This window comes from Leopardus geoffroyi, chromosome A3 (assembly GCF_018350155.1).
Source record: "Leopardus geoffroyi isolate Oge1 chromosome A3, O.geoffroyi_Oge1_pat1.0, whole genome shotgun sequence".
Classification (NCBI taxonomy): domain Eukaryota; kingdom Metazoa; phylum Chordata; class Mammalia; order Carnivora; family Felidae; genus Leopardus; species Leopardus geoffroyi.
Window position 1 is genome coordinate 64,500,758 of NC_059336.1, and position 23,149 is coordinate 64,523,906.

General features: G+C 39.3%; 1 protein-coding gene across 6 annotated transcripts in view; it reads left to right on the forward strand.

Annotated features, from left to right (window-relative positions):
• The window catches only part of CAMKMT (calmodulin-lysine N-methyltransferase), a 411,053-nt gene that overhangs the window by 351,296 nt on the left and 36,608 nt on the right, over positions 1–23,149 (forward strand). For 5 of the 6 annotated variants that reach the window (XM_045445911.1, XM_045445906.1, XM_045445908.1 and 2 more), the window contains exon 7: positions 5,593–5,659. The exons of the other annotated variant lie outside the window; for it this stretch is intronic. In XM_045445911.1, the coding sequence (XP_045301867.1) occupies positions 5,593–5,659 (67 nt within the window). The remainder of the gene's footprint in view (positions 1–5,592; positions 5,660–23,149) is intronic. 6 annotated transcript variants of the gene reach the window in all.

A 23,149-nucleotide genomic window follows, 5' to 3' on the forward strand; every position in this document is an offset into this window, starting at 1 on the left:
TTAAAAATTATTTTTGTTGTTCTTGGCATCTGAATTTAATGAATCCAACTGAATCTTACTTTCTAGTCTCTTAGGCTTATAAGGTTCTAGTTTTTACCTTTTTAAAAAAAAAAAAAACACAGCATGTTTTGATATTTCCTTTTTATCTTCTGTTATTTCTATTTTTTAACATGTAATGAATGGATGACTTCTGAATCTTTATTTCATAGAAGCATGTCAACCAGTTGTGAGGTTATTTATAATCTTCCCTAAGATGTATCAAATGGATTGGCTATGTCTTTCAGAGCTCTTTCCCTTGACCCTGGAAAGCTAGATGTTGATTTGAGATCTACTAAACAGAGATATCTGAAAAGAGATTAAGACTTGAGGTATAAGTGAATGTTGTAAGTCCTAAATATTTTCTTAGACTCGTGGGTACGTGCCCCTCAGGTTCTCCTTGGTCCTTAAACTGCATTGCTGGGTCTAACCCAGAGCCCCTCTACCTGAGAGCTACCTCTCCTTACAGATGCCATGTGTATCTGCACCCAAAGAGAACAAGAGATAAATTAGAAATGGGATCCTTTGGTTCGTCCACTTCTCAAATTTACCTAAAATAGTTTGAAATGCGTTCCCTCTGCTTTGGCGTGGCCCTTTTGGTGTAATAAAGAAAGAAATCTCTCGGTGCCTACAGATAATAATTACTCACTAAAGTTCATAGCTGGTGATGACAATGACAGAAGAATAGGGGAGGGAAGTGATATACTGAATTACTGTCGATGCTAAGCCTCTTCCAAATCATCATGAATAAAAGTACAACACCCAGAAGTGAGGAGCCCTCTCTGGTATACTCACTAATTCCCCCAATACAAGCACCCTGCCTTGATCCATCCTTAGGAAACATCAAGTGTATTATCTGCAGACTGTGGAAGTGCTTGTTGACCCATTTCTTGTGCTCCTGACTCAGGCGTCTTATTCCCCCAGCATGCACAGTCCGGACCATGATCTCGAGCTCAGGGTCCACCAAAAATTGGTAAATCTCCTGTGCATTTTAAAGGCGCTACCCCTGGCTTAACATTATTTATTAGCAGAATCCCTGACTTGAGGAATTAATAAATTCAGCTTCATGTAGACTGTGCAGCCTGTGCTGTGGATGGCTGAGACCTTGGGAATGCCACGCCATCGTCCTGTGTTCAGGTCTCTTCCTCTAATAGCTGTGCCAACTGCACTTCTGTTTGGTGGCTGAGTCATTAATGGATTCCATGTGCCTCATACTGGGTAGGAGCTCAATAAATGGCTTTGGAAATTCAATTTAAATTAAGTAATAAATTAATCTAAGTAATTAATTAAACTAACCCAACCACTATTAATTGCACGCCATTTCAGGTGCTAAAGACATAGAAGTGGACAAGACGAACCAAGTGCCTGTTCTTATGGGGCTCGGACTGTGCCTTGGCTGGAGCACATTTATACATAGGAAAGACATTGAAAATCTGCAGGGCAGAAATTCTTTGATTCCTCCCAGTTATTTAAATTCTACAATATAGGGGCTTCAGGGTAGCTCTGTCGGTAAAGCATCCCTATACTTCGGTCATGATCTCACGGTTCACGAGTTCAAGCCCCACATCCGGCTCTGGGTTGACAGCTCAGAGCCTGGAGCCTGTGTCAGATTCTGTGTCTCACTCCCTCCCTGCCCCACCCCCCAGCTCGTGCTCTGTCTCTCTGTCTCTCTCAAAAATTAAATAAAAATAAAATAAATAACAATTGTAGAAATAAATATTTATAATTTATAAATAAATGTGAATAAATTAATATTTATAATTTATAATATATTATGAGAAAATAAATAGTAAACATAAATAAATAAATAAATAAATAAATAAATAAATAAAATTTTTAAGTGTTTGTTTACTTTTGAGAGACAGAGAGACAAAGCGTGAGCAAGTGAGGGGCAGAGAGAGAGGGAGACGCAGAACCCAAAGCAGGCTCCAGGCTCTGAGCTGTCAGCACAGAGCCCAATGTGGGGCTTGAACTCATGAACCTCGAGATCACGACCTGGGCCGAAGTCGAACGCTTAACCAACTGAGCCACCCAGGCGCCCCCAGCTAATTGTAATCAACATTAAAAATTTTTTTAAATAATAAATTCTACAATATAAACGTTAACATAATTAGTTCTGAGTGGCAGGGAGAGAAAATAAAGCCTAACTGCCAAACCTCATTTTAGTTACTCACCAGCCTCGTCGTCCTTCCAAAGCTTTTGCCTGAACTCTTGAAAAAGATAATGAATTGGCATGAATAGTCAATGTGTCAGGCTCATCCTATGGAGTACTCCATTAAGCCTATAAAATTAAATAAATTAATTTATTATTTATTAGCAGAATCATTATTGCTATTTTTGAGGTGGAGCTCAGAGAGGCTAATTTACCGAAGTTCACACAGCCATTAAGTATCAACATCAGCTTAGAAGCCAGCCAGGTTCATTTGGCTTCAAAGCTTCCCTCCACCCGCCCCCATTAAACCATTCTGTTTCACCAAAACCTAGAATGGTTTGCTGAGTGTCATCTTACATTTTCCTCAGCACCCTCAGTAAGAAAAGGCCTCTCATCCAAAAACATAACAGTTGACACTGCTAACAGAGTTCAAAGCATCTCCTGTCATCCTCTCAATTCCTTTGATAACAACCACATTTAAGAATGTTTTGCAGCCTTTAAACTGGCAAATATTGCCACATCAAGCATTTTTAAAAACCAGTGATCAAAATGAACAGGATTTATATTATAACTTCATGGTTTTCGACCCTCACCTTGGATGGTCCAGTGAAAATAAAGGTAACATAAACTCAGAAAGGAATGCTTTCTGAATCACAATGTTTGTTTTATTATTTTATGTTATTTTTTTAAGTAGGCTTTACAGCCAGTGTGGGGCCCAACATGGGGCTTGAACTCACAACCCTAAGGCGAGGACCTGAACTGAGATCAAGTGTTGGACGCTTAACCGACTGAGCCACGCAGGCTCTTATATATACATATATCTATATATATATATGGATTGGATTTCCTTTGTTACTCTGAAGTGACACTAAAAAATGATAAAATTTGTTATTAGATACATGCCAACCAGAGGAACCACCTCAAAATCTGACCTAAAGTGAAGGTTGGGGGGAGCAGAATATCAGAATGTATCTCTTAAGATATTTAAATACACTACTGCCATTTGTTTTTCTCTTTGGACTTGTTTTAATATAAAAACACCTCCTAGGGGCGCCTGGGTGGCTCAGTCCGCTAAGCGTCAGACTTCAGCTCAGGTCACGATCTCACAGTTCGTGGGTTCGAGCCCCGCGTCGGGCTCTGTGCTGACAGCTCAGAGCCTGGAGCCTGTTTCAGATTCTGTCTCCCTCTCTCTCTGACCCTCCCCCGTTCATGCTCTATCTCTCTCTGTCTCAAAAATAAATAAACGTTAAAAAAAAAATTTTTTTTTAAATAATAAAAACACCTCCTAAACCATAAAACGTATTTCCTTCCCAGTTCTAAAAATAAAGCAGCCCAAATACTGCTGTGAATTTTTTTCATTATATATATAAAAAAAAAAAGCACCTCCAGAATTACAAATACGTACACTTGCTTCAACCTGACCACCCAGTGCCACAGGTTTATAAATTGTATAAAAGCATAGAGCGTTAAGATGTTTACTAAAAATTATTAATAGGTTTTCAGGCTTATGTAATTTAACTTCCCTGTGACTATTTTATAAGAAGTATTACCTCCACTAACAAAATAATATGTTTGGCTTGATAGATTAGTCATGTACTCATACGACGCTACAGGTGAACCAGGCACATTGTTGCATGCGGTGGGATGTCATGGAAACATCGAGAAGGGTGTGGCCGGCGTGTGGGGGAGCATAACCAAAAAACAGTTGTCAGTTGATTCTTCACTAATTTTGGTCTTCTCAGAATAAAGATGTCAGCTGTCCTTTCTTACAAGACAATTCGTTTAGAAGACTTTCCTGAAATACTTTCTTCCTGAAATAGACAGAACTGTAGGCCGATGTGTCATTTTAGTTAATCAAAACAAGTAGGCAAATTAGTCTCTTTTATTTTTTTAATGAATGTAATTTAACGGTATTTAATTTGCATACAGGAAAGTTCACCCAGAAAAAAAAAAAAAGTCTCCATATAATGCACTTTTGTAAACCTCCACAAAGCCCTTCATTAGGAGACCTAATTGATTTTTCCTACCCACTCCTGGGGGGGAGAAAGCTATCACAGTACCTGCTTATTCACTCAGAGAAGAAATGGGTGTGCCTGATGTTTCAAGCAGAGATTTGGGTTAAAAAGTCCTGTGGCTCTGTTCTTACGGGGAGATCTTGGCCAATGCTTGTTTGGAGCATTCAGGAAATCTGTTTTTCTATAATAATAATAATAAAAAAAAAGGAAATCTGTTTTTCTGAGCAATAGGGGAACATCGCTTGTCTGCTTGGTGTCCTCCCCATGGGCCCAATTTAGTTCAGCTTGCAGCCTTCAGTGGAATTATTTTATTTCTTGCTTATTTAAACCTGCCTTGATCCGAAAGAGGGACTTGGAGGCTTTTTACAGTGACGCATAGGATATACCATATGAAATAAATGAGAAAGTGAGGATTATTGAAATCAGAAAGCCAGGAAAATATGATGAAGCCAGGATGAGAGGTCAGTACAGAAAACACATACCATAAGAGCTCTTGTGGTTGATAGATTTTGGTCATCCGTTTGGCTCTGGATTGCACAGGGACCAGAACAAGAAGAGAAACGAGGACAGTGGTAAGATTTATAGTGCCTGGAAGTTGAAGCAAAAAGGGTTGATCTCAAGTCTAGCCTTGCCCCGGTGTTGGAATGTGACATGATTTTTCCCACGGGCCCTCATCAAGATGGCGCTGTGTGATGTAATGGACTAGCTCCTCAAAACATCTCTTCGAGAAATACGGCTTTTCTCGTACAAGCCCTTATGTGCCAGCAGATGGCCAAAGGCCGCAGCATGAGTCTGTAAAGCCAGTTCTTCAAGGGGCCTTTCCCTGGACTGACTTTCTTCTTTAGTAATTTGTTTTCTCTCAAAGGCTCTCCAAGTTTTTCTTTCGCCTCTCACTTCCTCCCAAGCCTTTCCCTGCTGCTCGTCCCCATACTCTCTGCTAGTGTTTACGAGATTGGAAATTCTTCAACCTGGAGAGTCTCCGAAAACTGCCTTTGCCCTCCCCACTGACTGAAAGAGGCTTCCCTTGGGGCTTGTAGCTCGTTTAAGCAAGTGGGGCGTGGTGCCCACGCAGGAGTCATCTACACCCACCAGCACTCATAGCCCTGGGCCTTGCCAGCATGCTCCCTGAATGTCCATTTCACGGGTGACAAAACTGCAGCCCAGCAAGTCCAGAGAGCTTGCCTGTGGCAAGCAGTTCAACATTGGTGGTGAAGAGTGGTAGGAGAGCCAGGGCTAGACCCTTCTTCTCCTACAACTCTTCTCTTTTCACCGTGCTGATTCCATGTACAGTAAGAAGATCGTCGTGTTTGTGGACCTTTTGGTTTTATTTTGTTTTGTTTTGAGTCAGTTGACAGTCTCTGCAGAAGCTTTCTTAACTGTGTCCTTCAGACGTGAGAGACATCATCACAAGGAATCAGAAGGCTGGTGTGTTTAAAACTCGGAAAATATCAAGCGGGTAAGATACCCTTCTGCATTAAAACACTCTGGTGTTCTCACTACTAGGGATGATTATTAAAAATAATAATAGCTAACATTTGCTGAGCATTTACTGTGGGTCAGGCCCTGTTCTAAGCACTTTAAAAGTATCTCATTTAATGTTGAAAAGAACTTGTAATGAAGCAGACGGACATTTTCGTTATCTTCAATTAATAAATGAGGAAAACTGAAGTGTATTGAACCCTGGGTTGGGAATGATTTAAGGGTTGAGAGTGTACAGGATGAGGCTGGGGAGGTCCCTCGTGAGACCTCCTTATGAAGGCTCTGTTACTAGGGGCAGTCTTGCTCCCAGGGACTTTTTCATTGTCCTGACCTGGGGAGAGGATTGCGACTGACATCTGGTAGACAGAGGCCAGGGATGCTGTTAAACATCCTGCAATGCACAAGACGGGCCCCTTTGAGAAACCTCGCTCCATTCATGATTGTAAAATGGGCTAGGTGTCCTTTCCCTTTCAGATTCTGTTGATTCCTATTCAAACTTAGAGAAATGCCTCCCCTCAACCAAAGCAATAGTGCTTTCTGTGATGCTACATTTCCTTTTGCCCTGATGATAGGAACCAGAAGAGTGAGTAATCATCGTTCAGTACTTTTCCCATGAAATGTCTGTATTTGTGCATTTTTCATGCATAGGTCAAACCCCAGACATTAGAAGAACAGTCTGATTTTTAACTAACTATTTAATTTATTTATTACTCTTAACCTGTCACCCTTTGATATTTTGAGTTTTCTCTGTGTTGAAGATGCTTTCCCACCCAAACTGCTCAGTTTGGGGGTGTGGGAGGGAGATGAATGAACAGCAACAACGCTTAAAACCTACAGTGGTCAACACGTTGGGATGAGGCCATGGAATAGCAATAATTATTTTTCTCTCCTGTCAGCTGGTGAAGATAATGGAGCGTCCACGTATGTGTTTTGAAATTTCGCAGAATGTCAGAGTGGGCTGGTGGCACAGGGGACAATGTGCTCTGTGTTCCTCACATAAATAACAAACCCTTTCTGTTTCCCAGAAAGCCTCAGGCAGGTCAGGAGAAAGAGCAATCTGTTACCTGTGTATCCTTCATTCTTAGGACAGCCTTCACTCCGCGGTGTAGACTGCCCTACCCTTCTGGGAAGGCCTTCTCTAGGGACGTGATTTGCAACCTGGTCTTTTAGTTATCAATCAAAAGCACATTTTCTATGTTGTCCTCATTTACATTTATTTAATGCTTAAGGTCATTTGTGACCATTTGAGTGTATTTCAGCATATGGAATCAGGGAATAATAGATTTCAGCATCATGCTGTGAAGTGAGATTGTGTTTTTACAAGACATAATGTTGTTTACTGGGTGTTAATAATCACTAATTAATAAACATATCTACATTTCTAAAATGTGCCATTTTGAGGAATAAAAATGTCAAGTGTTTAACTTATGGAGTGCAACAGAATGTGCTGTCATCTTTTCATAAAATAATTGTTACAGAAAGAAGCAAAATGTCGTTATCCAACACAGGACGTATCCAAGATGGCCTTTGTTTCTATTTACCTGTTATTAAAAATGCGATCTCTAAATATGTTGTTCTGATATGTACCTGGACATATAGTCTACATGGCAATAGTCTTATAGGAACCTCCCAAGGTGAGAGATTTGGGTTTTTTGTCTTTATCTTCTATTCATTGTGGTCAGTTTTTTCTCTTCTGACCTCTGCAGGCATTTTGTCCAAAGTCTACTAAAAACACTTTGCCAGGTAACTGGCAGATGAGTCAGACCTTGAAATGCCTTGATCTCATATCAAGAAGCTACTTGACCACTTAACCTTCCAGAAGCTAAGAGGAAACTGCCAACCAGTGATGTAGTAATCAGCATTTCCCTTCTCTCCACTGCTTTCCCACCCATAACCAGTACAATATGATGAGCACATTAGTTCCATGCGAGAAGAAATAAAAGGAAACTGTTCACAAAAGAGCTAAGATATAGTTCAATGTTCTTTTTTATTGCCTCAATGCCTATGCAGAATTTCTCCTCCAAATTGGAGGTGTGGGATAACAGTAGCGACAGATAACTAAGAAGTATTTACCATAGCTACAAAGCCCACCTGTGAGCCCAATATTTCTGCTATTGAAAAGCACTTCAAAGCTTGACATGAAGTTTGGAACAGCCGAGAGTTTCCTGTGACTTCATTCGCAAATGAGATGTAACAGCAGAAAGGTGTATCAGGGTATGAGGACACGGGGCCTAGGAAATGGTGTGTTTTTAGAAAGGAGCGGGAAACTGCCCAGAAATGGCAACGGCACCCCAAGCTCCCCTTCCCGCTGCTCCAACAGCATGCTCAGTGACCATCAGCCTCCTCTTGCCTCTCAGCCAGGGCAGACATGGGTGCCTGTGGGGCCCCACATTTTGAGGGCTCTCTTCAGGAGAATGAATTTGATGACATCTTACTTTGGCAAATTTTACAGAAGCATTTGACCATAGTAACACATAACTGGGGCACCTCATGTGCTTGGAAGGAGCCTGTGCAAGTAAGGGACCCAGATACTTAAGCTCCACTAGCTTCACAACGAACCCACCCCTGCTCTCCTAAACATCACCACCCTTGCCTAGAATAACGCCCTTCCTTTAATAACAAACTTTCTCACTCCCCCTGTTCCATTCTAATCCCAGTCTAATTGTTGCATAGTGAGACAGACATATCTGTGGAGGCCCGGGAGCTTTAGCCCCGGTGAAGGAAGATCTAGGATGCCCATTGATGAAGCGTTATATCCATTTCATCTCACAGATCTTAATACAGTCATTTGATGGTTCACGTGTTTGTCCATCCATGTAGCCATCCACTCATTTAACTGATAGGTCCAAGGCATTCTGCCTTTGAGAATATAAATATGGAGTTAGCGAGAGTAACTTGTGAACAAAGGAAATTGTGCTGCTAAATATAGCCGGAGAGTGGTGGAAAGAGCAAGGATATTTACGGCTTCTCAATTGTTAGGTTTATCTGAAGCTGTCTTCAAAACCTTGACTGTCTCATAAAAAAGCATTTGGAGCTTTTGACGTCTACATATTGCTGGGTGTTCTAGAATTAGTGAATGGCGTCATTCTCTGGTTAATATTAGTTAACAGTTACAGTATTTTTAAAAATCTATTAAATATACCCTGCTGTGATATTAAAAGTAAGTTTCTACCGAAGAAAAGAGTTTATCTTTGTGTGAAAATTGCTGGCGAATTTAGGCCTGTGACTTGTATTATTCTTTGATAAACCATTAATTTTAGTAAACTATGGAACTTATTATAACATTTAAGACTTCTTTATAACCCAAATTTCACCTTTATGTGGGCCCCCAGGACTGGCTATTGGCCCCATTGCCCTACTGCTTTTTAAGATTTATGTCTTTTCTGAGGCTCATTTCCTTTTAAAGGTTAAATCAAGGGTGTGAAAAATGATTTTAAAAGTGTAAATGTCCACCAAGTGGGATCCAGTTGCTGATTTTTCTAGGCCTTCTGCAGCCTGTCCTCACTTCCTTCACTCTCTTCATTCAGTCTAGCTCCCTCTGCTTCCCCAGCATATGCCTTCTCCCTTGGCCCTCTCCAGGGGCCTTCTCCCATGGCCACCCAGGCCTCTGCACTCTCTGGACACATTTGGTCTTTCCCGTCACTGGTCTTAACCAGTCCTATTCCCTTCCCCCTCGTCCTTCTAAGTTCTTCCTTGTACGATGGCCTAATTATCATTTATCCTGCCTTAATCTTGTCATCCTTTTAACTTCCATTGGCCTTAGACTAATCCCACAGTTAAAAGTGCCATATTCTCTTATTGCTCAAAGCATGTTGACTTTGTCTTTTGATTCATTTCTTTTTTTAAAAATTTATGTAATTTATTTTTTTAATTTACATCTAAGTTAGCGTATAGTGCAAAAATGATTTCAGGAGTAGATTCCTTAATGCCCCTTACCCATTTACCCCATCCCCCCCCCACAACCCCTCCAGTAACCCTGTTTGTTCTCCATATTTAAGAATCTCTTATGTTTTTGTCCCCCTCCCTGTTTTTATATTAATTTTGCTTCCCTTCCCTTGTGTTCATCTGTTTTGTATCTTGAAGTCTTCATATGAGTGAAGTCCTATGATATTTGTCTTTCTCTGACTAATTTCACTTAGCATAATACCCTCTAGTTCCATCCATGTAGTTGCAAATGGCAAGATTTCATTCTTTTTGATTGCTGAGTAATACTCCATTGTATATATATACCACATCTTCTTTATCCATTCATCCATTGATGGACATTTGGGCTCTTTCCATACTTTGGCTATTGTTGATAGTGCCGCTAAAAACATTGGGGTGCATGTGCCCCTTCGAAACAGCAAACCTGTATCATTCGGATAAATACCTAGTAGTGCAATTACTGGGTCATAGGGTAGGTCTATTTTTAATTTTTTGAGGAACCTCCATACTGTTTTCCAGAGTGGCTGCATCAGTTTGCATTCCCACCAGCAGTGCAAAAGAAATCCTCTTTCTCCGCATCCTTGCCAACATCTGTTGTTGCCTGAGTTGTTAATGTTAGCCATTCTGACAGGTGTGAAGTGGTATCTCATTGTGGTTTTGATTTGTATTTTCCTGATGATGAGTGATGTTGAGCATGTTTTCATGTGTCAGTTGGCCATCTGGATGTCTTCTTTGGAGAAGTGTCTATTCATGTCTTTTGCCCATTTCTCCACTGGATTATGTTTTTTGGGTGTTGAGTTTGATAAGTTCTTTATAGATTTTGTATACTAACCCTTTATCTGATATGTCATTTGCAAATATCTTCTCCCATTCCTTTGGTTGCCTTTTAGTTTTGCTGAGGTTCATTCATTTCTTGACAAATATTTCTATCACTTTCTGCACACCAAGTACTGTTTTGGGTGCCAGAGATGTAGTGATGAACAAGACTGAGAAAGCCCATGCCTTCTTGGACTTCACACTCTAGCAGGGGAGACGGATAATTTTCTTGAAGGCACAGATTCTGCTTAATATGTTTTTATATTCCCTGAAGCAATTAGTACGCTTTATCCCTGACATAGAAAAAGGTTTTTAAGATTTGTAGTTGGAGCACATTTTGAAAGACATGAATCCATAAGGCTTATGGAACCAAATAATTTTTAGTAGGAGGAAAGTCAAGCTCTGGAGACTCAGACATCAGTTTATACATCAGATAGCTGACTTTCATTTCAGGATAGGCTTCTTCTCAGGAATGCCTATGCCGTGTCTATAGACAAACTGACATTGTAAGTAGGCATTTATCTGTCCTTTGTCAGGTTGAAGAGGAAGGTTAGAAGAAGGTAACTGAGATAAGGAGGCTGAGGGCTGTCTTTGGGAAATTTTCTGATAAACTATACCCGTTAGTGAGTTTTGCTAGAATTATGTAACAGAATCTTGAGAACTGCTGACAATTCTAGAGATGCCACAGTCCTGTTTCCTTCCATTGCTATCTTGGATGTGGGGGAAGGAAATTACTACATGTACTTTCTATTACGAGCATTTTTTATTTGCCTGACAAATTTAAAGAAGGATCTATGCCCCCTACTCTTCAGTGTTTTGCCCTGAAGAAACCAGCTCCCACAGGCATGTTATCCAGTTTTTGATTATTTTGATAGAGTTCTCCTTTTTGTATTAAAATGAGCCAGATTTTAACAGTTGGGGACATTGTATTTTTTAAGGCATCCTCTTAAACTGCAGTAAATTAAAAATTAAGGCCTCTTATTCTAAAATAACATTATATTAACTCTTTGGACATGCGGTTTCCTACTCCTCACCAAGATCAAAATCTCACTATCCAAATTTGGCCAAGTTCAATATTGATAGCCAGGTGTGCATGTCAGACTACTGCATCCTCTGCAAAAATGCCTTCTAGTTTTAAGAGAAAAATCACTCCTTTATGGAAATGTGTATCACCAAAGTTACATATCAAATAAAAACATCTTCATTTTCTTTCTTTTTTATTTTTTAGAAAAAAAATTTTTTTAACATTTTTATTTATTTTTGAGAGTCAGGGCGTGAGTGGGGGAGGAGGAGAGAGAGAGAGAGAGGGAGACACAGAATCGGAAGCAGGTTCCAGGCTCTGAGCTGTCAACACAGAGCCTGATGCGGGGCTGGAACCCACCACCTGTGAGATCATGACCTGAGCCAAAGTCAGATGCTTAACTGACTGAGCCACCCAGGAGCCTCTCTCTCTCTCTCTTTTTTTTTTTTTTTTTTTTTAGAGAGAGGGAGAGAGCATGTGTAAGTGGGGGAGTGGGCAGAGGGAGAGAGAAAGAATCTTAAGCAGGCTCCATGCTCAGCACGGAGCCCCACCCGGGGCTCAATCCCACAACCCTCAGATCATGACCTGAGCCGAAATCAGGAGTCAGAAGTTCAACCGACTGAGCCACCCAGGTACCCCAAACGTCTTCATTTTCAAAGGATTTCTTCACTTTAAAATGGACAAGGGGCAATCTTAAAATATTTTTTTAGAGAATGGCCACATCATAATCCATTGCTAAAAACTAATTGTTTTTTAACTTTAATAATAGTCTGTTTTCAGTATTTTGCCATTACAAACAGTGCTGCAGTGAACACATCTGTACGTAGACTATATATTTGCAAGTATATCTACACAACAGACTTTCAGAAGTGAACTTTGTCTATTCATATGGCTCTACCAAAGGGTAAATTACTACCTCTTAGTAATATATTTTCCTATCTGTTAAGACTAGTCCCTTGTCATTATGCTTTCTTTTTAGAATTTTCTAAAATTATGTTGGTATTTTTATTACACTGGCATTTTCGTTGTGATTGAAAGAAATATAATTTACTAAGCCTTGACGTCTTTATGACTGAGTCTTCCTATTCAAGAACAGGGAGTTTTCTTTTTATTCAAGTTTTTCCAGATGTTTCACTGGCACTTAAAAATCTTTCTTCATGTCTCTTGTTAAGTTTATTTTTGGAAATTAGTTTTGTTTCTCTTATAAATGAGCTCTTTTCTTTCATATATTTTCTAACTGGTTGTTATTTGTATATTTATAAAGGAAGCTACAGGGTTTTGTATAGTAAATGTTTAGTCATCTCTATGAGTTATTGTTTCTGAAGTTTGTCAGTTTATTTTCTTGAATTTTCCAAATAAACAATCACATCATCTGCAAACGATGACAATTTTGACTTCTTTCCAATTCTTATACCTCTTTGTATCCCTTGTATACTTTTATTGGATAAAAATTTCCAGGATGATATTAAATGATAGGCATTTTTGAATATGACTTTGTTGGGACTCTTCTAATATTTCACCATTAGCTATGCATTAGCTTTTGAGTGGAAATATATGTGATATTTTTTATCTTGTTAAGGAAATTGTTATTGGTTCCTAGTTTTCAAGAGATTTTATTATAAATAAATTTGGAACTTCAGCAGGTGCCTTTTTTGCATGAACGGAGCTGAGCAAATTGTTTTTTTTAATTTCACCTGTAATTATGACAAGTCCTATTAACCAGTTTCCTAATATTAAAGCATCTCTGCATTTCTAGTCACTTGGTCATGGAGTCTTAATTTGTCCTTTAACATGCTGCTGTATTCTAACGTGATATCTGGAATTATTTTTATAACAAGTTTGTTGAGATATAATTCACATGCCATACAATTCACCCACTTAAAGCGTACAACTCAATGGTTTTTAGTATATTCACAGAGTTGTGCAACCATCATGATCAATTTGAGGACATTTTTATGTTCTAAAATATAAAAAGTGATACAAATGTTCTAAATTCTAAATAATAAAGTGACCCATTAGCAGTCACTCCCCATTGCCTTGCCCCCCCCACTTTCTCCATCCTAGCACTAGGGGGCCACTAATCTACTTTCTGTCTCTATGGATTTGCTTATTCTAGACATTTCACATAAATGGAATCATACAACGTGTGGTCCTTCATGTCTGGTTTCTTTAACCTAACATAATGTTTTGGCGTTCATCCATGTTTTAGCACATACCAGGATGTCATTCATTTTTATGGCTGAATAATACTCCACTCTATGGACAGACCACATTTACTTTATTTTATTTTAATTCCAACATGGATAACATACAATATTGTATTAGTTTCAGGTGTATCGATTCAACAATTCCATACATTACTCAGTGCTCATAAAGATAAGTGCAGTCTTAATCCCCTTCATCTATTCTACCCGTCCCCCAATCCATCTACCCCCTGGTAACCATCAGTTTGTTCTCTGTAGTTAAGAGTCTGTTTTTCGGTTTGTCTCACTTTTTTCCTCTGTTTTGTTTCTCAAATTCCACATGTGAATGAAATCATATAGCATCTATCTTTCTCTGTCTGGCTTATTGCGCTTAGCATTATACTCTCTATATCCATCCACGTTGTTGCAAATGGCAAGATTTCATTCTGTTCGTAGCTGAATAATATTCAATCGTATATATATACTACATTTTCCTTATTCATTCATCTACTGATGGACACTTAGGCTGCTTCCATAATTTGACTATTATGAATAATGCTGCAGTAAATATAGGGGTGCGTATATCCCTTAAATTAGTGTTTTCATATTTTTTTAATAATTTTTTAAATGTTTATTCATTTTTGAGACAGAGACAGAGCATGAACAGGGGATGGGCAGAGAGAGAGGGAGACACAGAATCTGAAACAGACTCCAGGCTCTGAGCTGTCAGCACAGAGCCCGAGCGGGGTTCAAACCCACGAACCGTGAGATCATGACCTGAGCCAAAGTCGGACGCCTAACTGACTGAGCCACCCAGGCGCCCCAGTGTTTTCATATTCTTTGGAGAAATACCCAGGAGTGCAATTACTGGATCATAGGGTAGTTCTGTTTGAAATTTTTGAGGAACCTCCATACTGTCTTCCACAGTGGCTGCACCAGTTTGCATTCCCGCCAATAGTGCATGAGGGTTCCTTTTTCTTCACATCCTTGCTAACACTTGTTGTTTCTTGGTTTTGATTTGAGCCATTCTGACAGGTGAGAGGTGATATATCATTGTGGTTTCAATTTGCATTTCCCTGATGATGAGTGATGTTGAGCATCTTTTCATGTGTCTGTTGGCCATTTGTATGCCTTTTTTGGAGACATGTCTACTCATGTCGTCTGCCCATTTTTTAATTGGATTTTTTGGGGTTTTTTTTGGTGTTGAGTTGTATAAATTTGTTATACATATTGGATACTGACCCTTTATCGGATATGTCATTTGCAATTATCTCCTTCCATTCAGTAGGTTATCTTTTAGTTTTGTGGGTTGTTTCTCAATGTCAGAGAAGTTACTGCCTGTGCTCTCTTCCAGGATTTTTATGATTTCAGATCTCACATTTAGGTCTTTAATCCATTTTGAGTTTACTTTTATGTATGATATAAGAAAGTGGCCCAGTTTCTTTCTGTTGCATGTAGCTGTTCAGTTTTCCCAGCACCATTTGTTGAAGAGACTTTTTTCCCATTGCATATTCTTACCTCCTTTGTCAAAGACTAATTGACCATATAATTGTGGGTTTATTTCTGGGCTTTCTTTTCTGTTCTATTGATCTATATGTCTGTTTTTGTGCCGGTACTATACTATTTTGATTACTACAGCTTTGTAATATAGCTTGAAGTGTAGAATTGTGATACTCCCAGGTCTGTTTTCCTTTTACAAGATTGCTTTGGCTATTCGGGGTCTTTGTGGTCCCATACAAATTTCAGGATTGTTTGTTCCAGTTCTGTGAAAAATGTTGCTGGTATTTAGATAGGGATTGCATTAAGTGTGTAGTTTGCTTTGGGTAGTGTGGACATTTTAACAATATTGGTTCTTCCAGTCCATGAGCATGGAAATGTCTTTCCATTTATTTGTGTCGTCTTCAATTTCTTTCATCAGTGTTTTATAGTTTTCAAAATATAGGTCTTTCACCTCCTTGGTTAAGTTTATTCCTAGGTATTTTATTATTTTTGGTGCAGTTGTAAATGGGATTGTTTTCTTAGTTTTTCTTTGTACTACTTCATTATTAGTGTACAGAAATGCCACAAACTTCTGTACATTGATTTTGTATCCTACAAACTTATTGAATTCATTCATCAGTTCTAATAGTTTTTTGGTGGATGGGTAGACTACAATTTTGTTTATCCATTCACCATAGACATTTGGGTGGTTGCCATTTTTCGGCTATTATGAATAGTGCTGCTATGAACATTTGTGTACAAGTTCTTGTGACAAATTTCATTTCTCTTGGGTGTATATAATCATATACTAACTCTATGTTTAACCTTTTGAGGAACTGCCAGACTGTTTTCTAAGTTGGCTGGACCATTTTATATTCCCACCAGCAGTGTATATGTTATCCGGGCTTTTTGCACTGATATTCATCAGTAGAAATGGTCCACAATTTTATTGCACAATCTTTATTAGATTTTCATATCACTGGTATGATGGCTTCTTAAAAGAATTTGGAAGCTTTTCTTATCTTTTGAACCACCTAATCTGGGTCACCCTAAGTTGCTACCATAATGCTAGATCAAAGCAATTTTTACCCCATTATTTTGGAAGCTATGACTTGAAGTTGGCAACAAATAGTGAAATTCTTATATTAAAATTGCATTATGCTTAAAAGTTCATAAGTTTGAAAAAGAAAAAAGAAATGAAAACATGAAAAAACAATAATCAATTTGTGATTTCACATCTAACGGCACATAATTGTAATTTGATATGAAATAAGAGCTAATTCTAATTTTTTATCATCACTTTGTTTTGCTCTTATGTAAGTTAATCAGCTGTCATAATTATGGAATCAGAGATACTTGAAATGGGAAATATAATTAGTAAAATAATTAGTACCTTTCATTCCAAGATTTCAAAACCCTTTACCAGTCCTCCTTAACCAGTGTGGAATATACTGGTCAACAACTTAGGAAGTCCAAATGTTAAGTAAATCTGTCTTCCTTTTGGACTCTGAAGTAAGTTTATTTCAGCTGAATTACAGACAAAAACACAGATCCAGAGAGTGGGGTCAGTTTTAAAGTCAGTCCAGAAATATACAACAAGCTAGAGCCATAGCTCTCAAACTTTAGTATCAGAATCATCTGTAGAACTTGTTGTGACACAGAGATTGTTGGGCCTTATCCCCTGAGAGACTGAGGTGGGGGCCTAAGAGCTTGCATTTTGAGCAGGTTCCCAGGTAACCCTGCTGCCGCTGGTCTGGAGACCTCACTTGAGAACCACTGAACTTGCAGTCTCTCTGAGCGTTTCTTGTTAAATTCTATAGTGTTTCATTGCTTTAAAGTTGTCCCAATTTTCATTCATTAAAACCAGCTCCATCCACCTTACTCCCATGTTTATTTTATAGATATCATGTATTTACAAAGAAAGTACAAGATCTGACATCCTGGCACCTCTTAATTGTCTGTAATTAATCAATCCTGTAGATCCTCTAAAGTAAAATTTTCATTGAGACCTCATTTTACTTCCCTTTCACCTTTCTCCAAGCCTTCTTTCTTAGTCTGGAAATGTGAATTAGTTCCCTGCAGGATAAAAATCAAAAAGTTGGTCAGGTCATCTGTTTCAAGGAATTTATATAAATGAAATCCTGTTTTGGTTCATCTGTGATGTTGCTTCCTTCCCTTAGTGATCCCGGGGGGAGTGGGGTTTTGTTGTTGTTGTTGTTTTCTTTTGTTTTAATTGAAGTATAGTTGACACACAATGTTATGTTAGTTTCAGATGTACAGTGTAGTGATTCCACAAGTCTCTACATTATGCTATACTCACCACGAGTGTAGCTACCCTCTGTCACCACACACTATTACAACACCATTGACATATTCCCTATGCTGTACCTTTTATCCCATGATTTGTTCATTCCACAGCTGGAAGCCTGTATCCCACTTCCTTCACCCATTTTGCCCATCCCTTCACCTTTTTCCACTCTGGCAACCATGTTTGTTCTCCGCATTTATGGGTCTATTTCTGCTTTTTGTCTGTTTATTCATTTGCTTTGTCATTTAGATTCTACATGTAAGTGAAATCGTATGGTCTTTGTCTGCCTTATTTCACTTAGCATAATACCCTATGGATCCATCCATGTTATCCCAAATGGCAAGACACCATTCTTTTTTTATGGCTGAGTAATATTCCATTGCACACATATATACCACATCTTCTTTATCCATTCTTCTATTGAGGAACACTTGGGTTGCTTCCATATCTTGGCCATTGTAAATAATGCTGCAATAAACATAAGAGTGCAGATACCTTTTCAAATTAGTGTTTTTGTTTTCTTTGAGTAAATACCCAGTAGTGGAATTATTGGATCCTAGGATATTTCTATTGTTAATTTTCTGAGGAACCTTCCTACTGTTTTCCAAATTGGCTGCATCAATTTCCATTCCCACCAACAGTGCACGTGGGTTTCTCTTTCTCTACATTCTTGCCAGCACTTGTTATTTCTTGTCTTTTTGATTCTAGCATTCTGACAGGTGTGAGGTGATATCTCATTGTGGCTTTGATTTGCATTTCCCTGATGATTAGTGATGTCGAGCATCTTTTCATGTGTCTGGTGGACATCTGTATGTCTTCTTGGGACAGGTCCTCTGCCCATTTTTCAATGGGATCATTATTATCGTGGTGATGGTGATGATGATGATGTTGTGTTGAGTTATGTAAGTTCTTTATATAGTGTGGAGTGCTCTTAATTCTGTTTTTAGGGCCACTATTACTTCTCTGGAATGGCACCCTTTTTAAAATCACTCTTTTGAAAATAAAGACATTTGACACGTGGAACTAAAAGTCTAGACCTTTGGCTAAAGAGTATTCTAAATGCATATCTATACTGGTAAAGATCTTCTGGAACAGGTTTCTCAAAATGATGCATGACCCACTTTCATAGGAATTACCTTGTGGTGCTTATTTTAAAAACAAAAGTTCCTTACTGAACTGGACTCCCCAGGGTTGTGGTTTATGAATCTCACATTTTAACAATCTCCCACGGTGATTGTAATGTATTTGGATCACAGATCACACTTTGATCAACTTGTTTTATCCCTACATTGCTGTTCAGTTTAGCATACCAACTGAAAGCATAAAGGCGAATCTATTGGATATCCCGCTATTTGTCCTTAGGAGAGGTGTTTTGTTTTGTTTTGTTTTTTGTTTTGTTTTGTTTTTACCTTCCATGTGAGGGCTTTATTCCTCATGTTGGACTCTGGATTTCTATGGTGGCATCTTCGTGACGATGTAAATGGCAGTGGGGGGGGGGGGGAAGTTGTACAGAGAAGGGAGAGTTCTGATTAGTTTCTTGTCTGCATCACAGCCTTTCGTTACCGGGATCCAACAAGAAGCACGCATCAGAGGTGGAAGAGTCCTTTGAGATAATCCACCAGCTGTTCTCAACCAGAGGTGGACTGTGTGCCCACCTCTGCACCTGTTTGTAATTATGTGGGGTATTTCTGTTTGGTTGTCACAATGACTAAGGGTTGTTACTAGAACCGGAGGGAGCAGAGGGAGTAAACATCCTACAGTACCAGGGACTACAGTTCAGCGTTGTCCTGTCCCAAATGCCAATACTACCCCAGTTGAGAAACACTAATCCTATACTAGTTGAGAAAAACGGAGATCCAGAAATTAACCTCGGATCACTTTTATAGCATTGCTTATTTTCTGGACTTTTTTTTTTTTTTAATTGCTATATCTGTCTTACATACACTCTTCTTTAATTAAGTTTGTTAGTGAATAACATTTTTACCTAAAATGTTTCACTAAATTAGCCGCTATTCTAGTTCAACTTGTGTCATTCAGTTCAAGGTAATAAAATGTAATTTAGAGTCTGCTCCATGTAAAAGCACTATGGTGAGCCCTTTAGGGGTTACCATGAGTAACCCCTAAATATGAGTAAGGTGAGGTTTCAAGATATCCACATGAGACATAAGATACTTGCCCAACTACCAAAACACAAGACTGAGTCTGCTCTAGTTGGGTTACTCGTGTTTTGTAAGTATAAAAAGAAGATCAGCCAATCCAAGGAAGAGGGATCTGAGAAAGGGTCATGAAGGAGGTGGCCCTTGAAAGGCAAGAGAAGAAAAGCAGTTGAAGAGTGCATTCTAGGTATGATAAGCAGGGAGGAAATCATCAAAGGCATAGAGGTAGAAAAGATGTGTCCAGGCAAATTTAGTTCTTTGGTGTGATGAATGGTGGCAGGCTAGAGGCCGATGACCAGTTAGAAAGTCATTGCATTGAGGTGAAGGTTGAAGGTGAATGATAGAGCACGTAAAGGGACTTCTGAGGGATCAGGCAAAGTTCCATTTCTTGATCTGGGTGGTGGTCCCGAGTTTTTTAGCCTCATAACTAATTAAGATGCATATTTGCTTCACGTAGTTTTCTGTTTCACTGCTTTATTCTATAGTAAAAAGGGTTGGTTTTTGTTGTTGTTTGGTTCTTGTTTTGTGTTGTTTTTTGTTTTTGTTTTTGTTTTTGTTTTGCTTGTTTCAAAGCCATCTCAGTGGTTCCAGAGAAAGGGAAAGAAGTAATCAGGCCTGAATAAGAGTGCAACCTCGTAAGCAAATATGGAGGCCATTCCAGAGAATTGACTATATGTGGGCACTAAAGAAAATAGGTGGAGTGAGAGAGCAGTTTGGGACATGATACATTCACGTGGTCATAGAACATAAATGTGTGTTCTGTATGTGACAATACCTAGCAAGCGGTTAAGTAGGAAAGTTCAAATCTCAGGAAATGTGCCGGAAGATTTGGAGATCAACATGAAGAGATAAGAGCAGAACTATGGAAACTGGAAGGTAAAAGAAGATGGCCAATGACAGAATCTTGGAAAATGGCTGTTTTGGAGGCAGAGTAATAGGAGTCAGTCAGGGACACAGAGAAGGAGCTGGAGATAGGAAGGCTGATGCAGGGTGGTGTGGCGTAACACCGCTCCTTGACGGGAGCAGGGTCAGCTGCTGCAGATCGCTGAAGGTCTGGCAAATTGCAGAGCAGCGCTGGTGTCTGCTGGGGGAGAGGTCATATTGCAAGGGCAGGTGAATCAAAGGGAGTAGACTCCTCCTGCCAAACTGTTGATGGCAAAGGGAAAGAGACAAGTAGTATGTATGTCAAGGAGAAGCAGAGTTGAGGACAGCCAAGGAAGAAGAAATAAGTAATATATGAAGTGAGGCGGGGCGGGGGGTCGATTTGATGGAGCAAGGATGCAAAGCGGTGCTTCTCAAAGTATGGTCCCCAGACCAGCAGCATCAGCACCACGTGGAAATTTGTTAGAAATGTGGATTTGCTGCCACCACCCCAGACCTACTGAATCGGAAACTCTGAGACTGAAGCCCAGCAATCTGTATTTTAACAAACTTTCTGAGCATTCTGATGCATGCTCAAGTTTGAAAAGCACTGAGCTAGAGGAAAGAGGGAGTGGCTTAACCCTGCGCATAGGTGGAAAGGACGGACTTTGAAAGGAAGAACTACTTCCTTTTAGATAAGAGGCAAAGAGAAAAGATGAAGAAGAGGGGAAAGAAATCAGAGAGCCCCAGGCTTGAGATAAGGTCATCTTCGAGAACAAAGACCTGGGATGTTGGGGAGCTGAAAACAGAGATGTGTACATCCAGCCTCCAAACCCTTGCCTCCTGTACACTTTGTCTAAGATATAATTCCTCTTTCTCTTTCCTGTCCAAAACCTGACTTTAACATCACATTCCACCTTCTACCTTCTTTAGCCTGCTTTCCCCAACATGGCCCTTTGTAATTCTTTTGTTTCATTTCCAGATAAGACTATATGTTTCCTTTGACTGTTCTAATTTTGTTACTTAGAAACAGGTCCTCCTTGTCCTACCGTTCACAGCCTCCGGACAAGTGCTGAATAACCCTGTGGATGGACTGGCGCACAAGTTAGGAAATCAACAGATTGGTGTCCCTCCTCATTCTCGGTTTCTGTTCTAGATTTAGATTCCTTCCTCCAAGTGTCTAAGGCACCATTAGAGAAGCTTCTAGCATATGGCATTTTGAAACTCTATAAAAGATCGGGAGAAATGGAGGGCCAAGTGATAGGGAATGGTTTGAAAGAAGAGAAATGATTCCCCAGTGTAGGTTAATACTATGAATGACTTGAATGGACCCTCCATAAGGGGGAGCTAAGCCCAGACAGTCTTTGAGAAGTAAGATGTAAGAAACCGTGGAAGGGTTCCTGGAGTCTGTTGCAAGGAAGAATGGGTGTAATATCCATGTGAAGAAGACCACTGCCTTCCCCACTGCTGGTAGGACAGCTTGTGTTTTGTTTAATAAGTCTAAGTTCATTACATTTGGCAAACATCATCAAGAATTGTATCAGTATGGGGCGCCTGGGTGGCTCAGTCGGTTAAGCGTCTGACTTCAGCTCAGGTCATGATCTCACGGTTCGTGAGTTCGAGCCCCGCATTGGGCTCTGTGCTGACAGCTTGGAGCCTGTGTCTCCCTCTCTCTCTGCCCCTCCCCCGCTCATGCTCTGTCTCTCTCCTTCAAAAATAAATAAAAACATTAAAAAAAAATTTTTTTTTAAGAATTATATCAGTACACTATTGCAAACACACAAGGGACAACAGTTTTAACAGCAGAATTAAAAACTGTGACCCGCTCCTCAACAAGGAATCTACAAATATAACAGTAAACAAATATTAACTGTGCGAATGTGAAGAAAGAAATACCTTAAATCTGTAGAAGGAAGGTTATCTGTGAACACCAGAATGAAATACAAATGAGATTAAGCATGTTTGACATTAGGTTTTATTATAAACTTAAAGCAGACTTTCTGTTTGAGAAATTTTTTTTCTTCTTTTCTTTTTAGTGTGAGTTTTCAATCACAAGGTAGGAGTCCTATCAGAAATTGACTTGGCTTTGCATTTCAGGTTGAAACTCCAAAGTCAAAGCCAGAATGAAAAAATAAATCTAAGTTAGTGCAAGAATAAGGGAAGGGAAACTGATATTGAGCACCGATAATGCATCTTTCATATATTCTAGCTCATTCGATTCTTTATTGCTGTGCAAGGCAGCTAACGTCTGTTACAGATGAGGGCCATGATACTCTGCGTCTCTCAGCCCCACTGGCCTGTGAGTGGCAGAGCTGGTATTTGAACTCAGAGCTTTCTAGCTACAAGCCCAGCATTCTTTCTGCTATGCTGTACCTGTTAAACTTACTGGGTTTGATATGCCTATAGGTATTCAAATTTTTCTAAAGAATGGGGAGTTCTGTAATGATGATTGGCTTTATATTTCTATCTGTAAAATTGTACTCTGCTTTGTAATGAATTTCAAACAAATAAGATTTTGACATTGTGGTCAAATGGTGACAACATAAATTTTTCTTCAGTGTCGGTGTAATTCTAGGTAACACATTGGCATGATTTGGGGATTTGGAAGAACCATCTTTTACTTGTCTTTGCATCTGAATGTTATGCCTTAGATTGTGTAAAGTCCATATAGGTCCAGGGGCTAGGAGTATTTATGTATACACCCTGCTGTCTCAAAAAG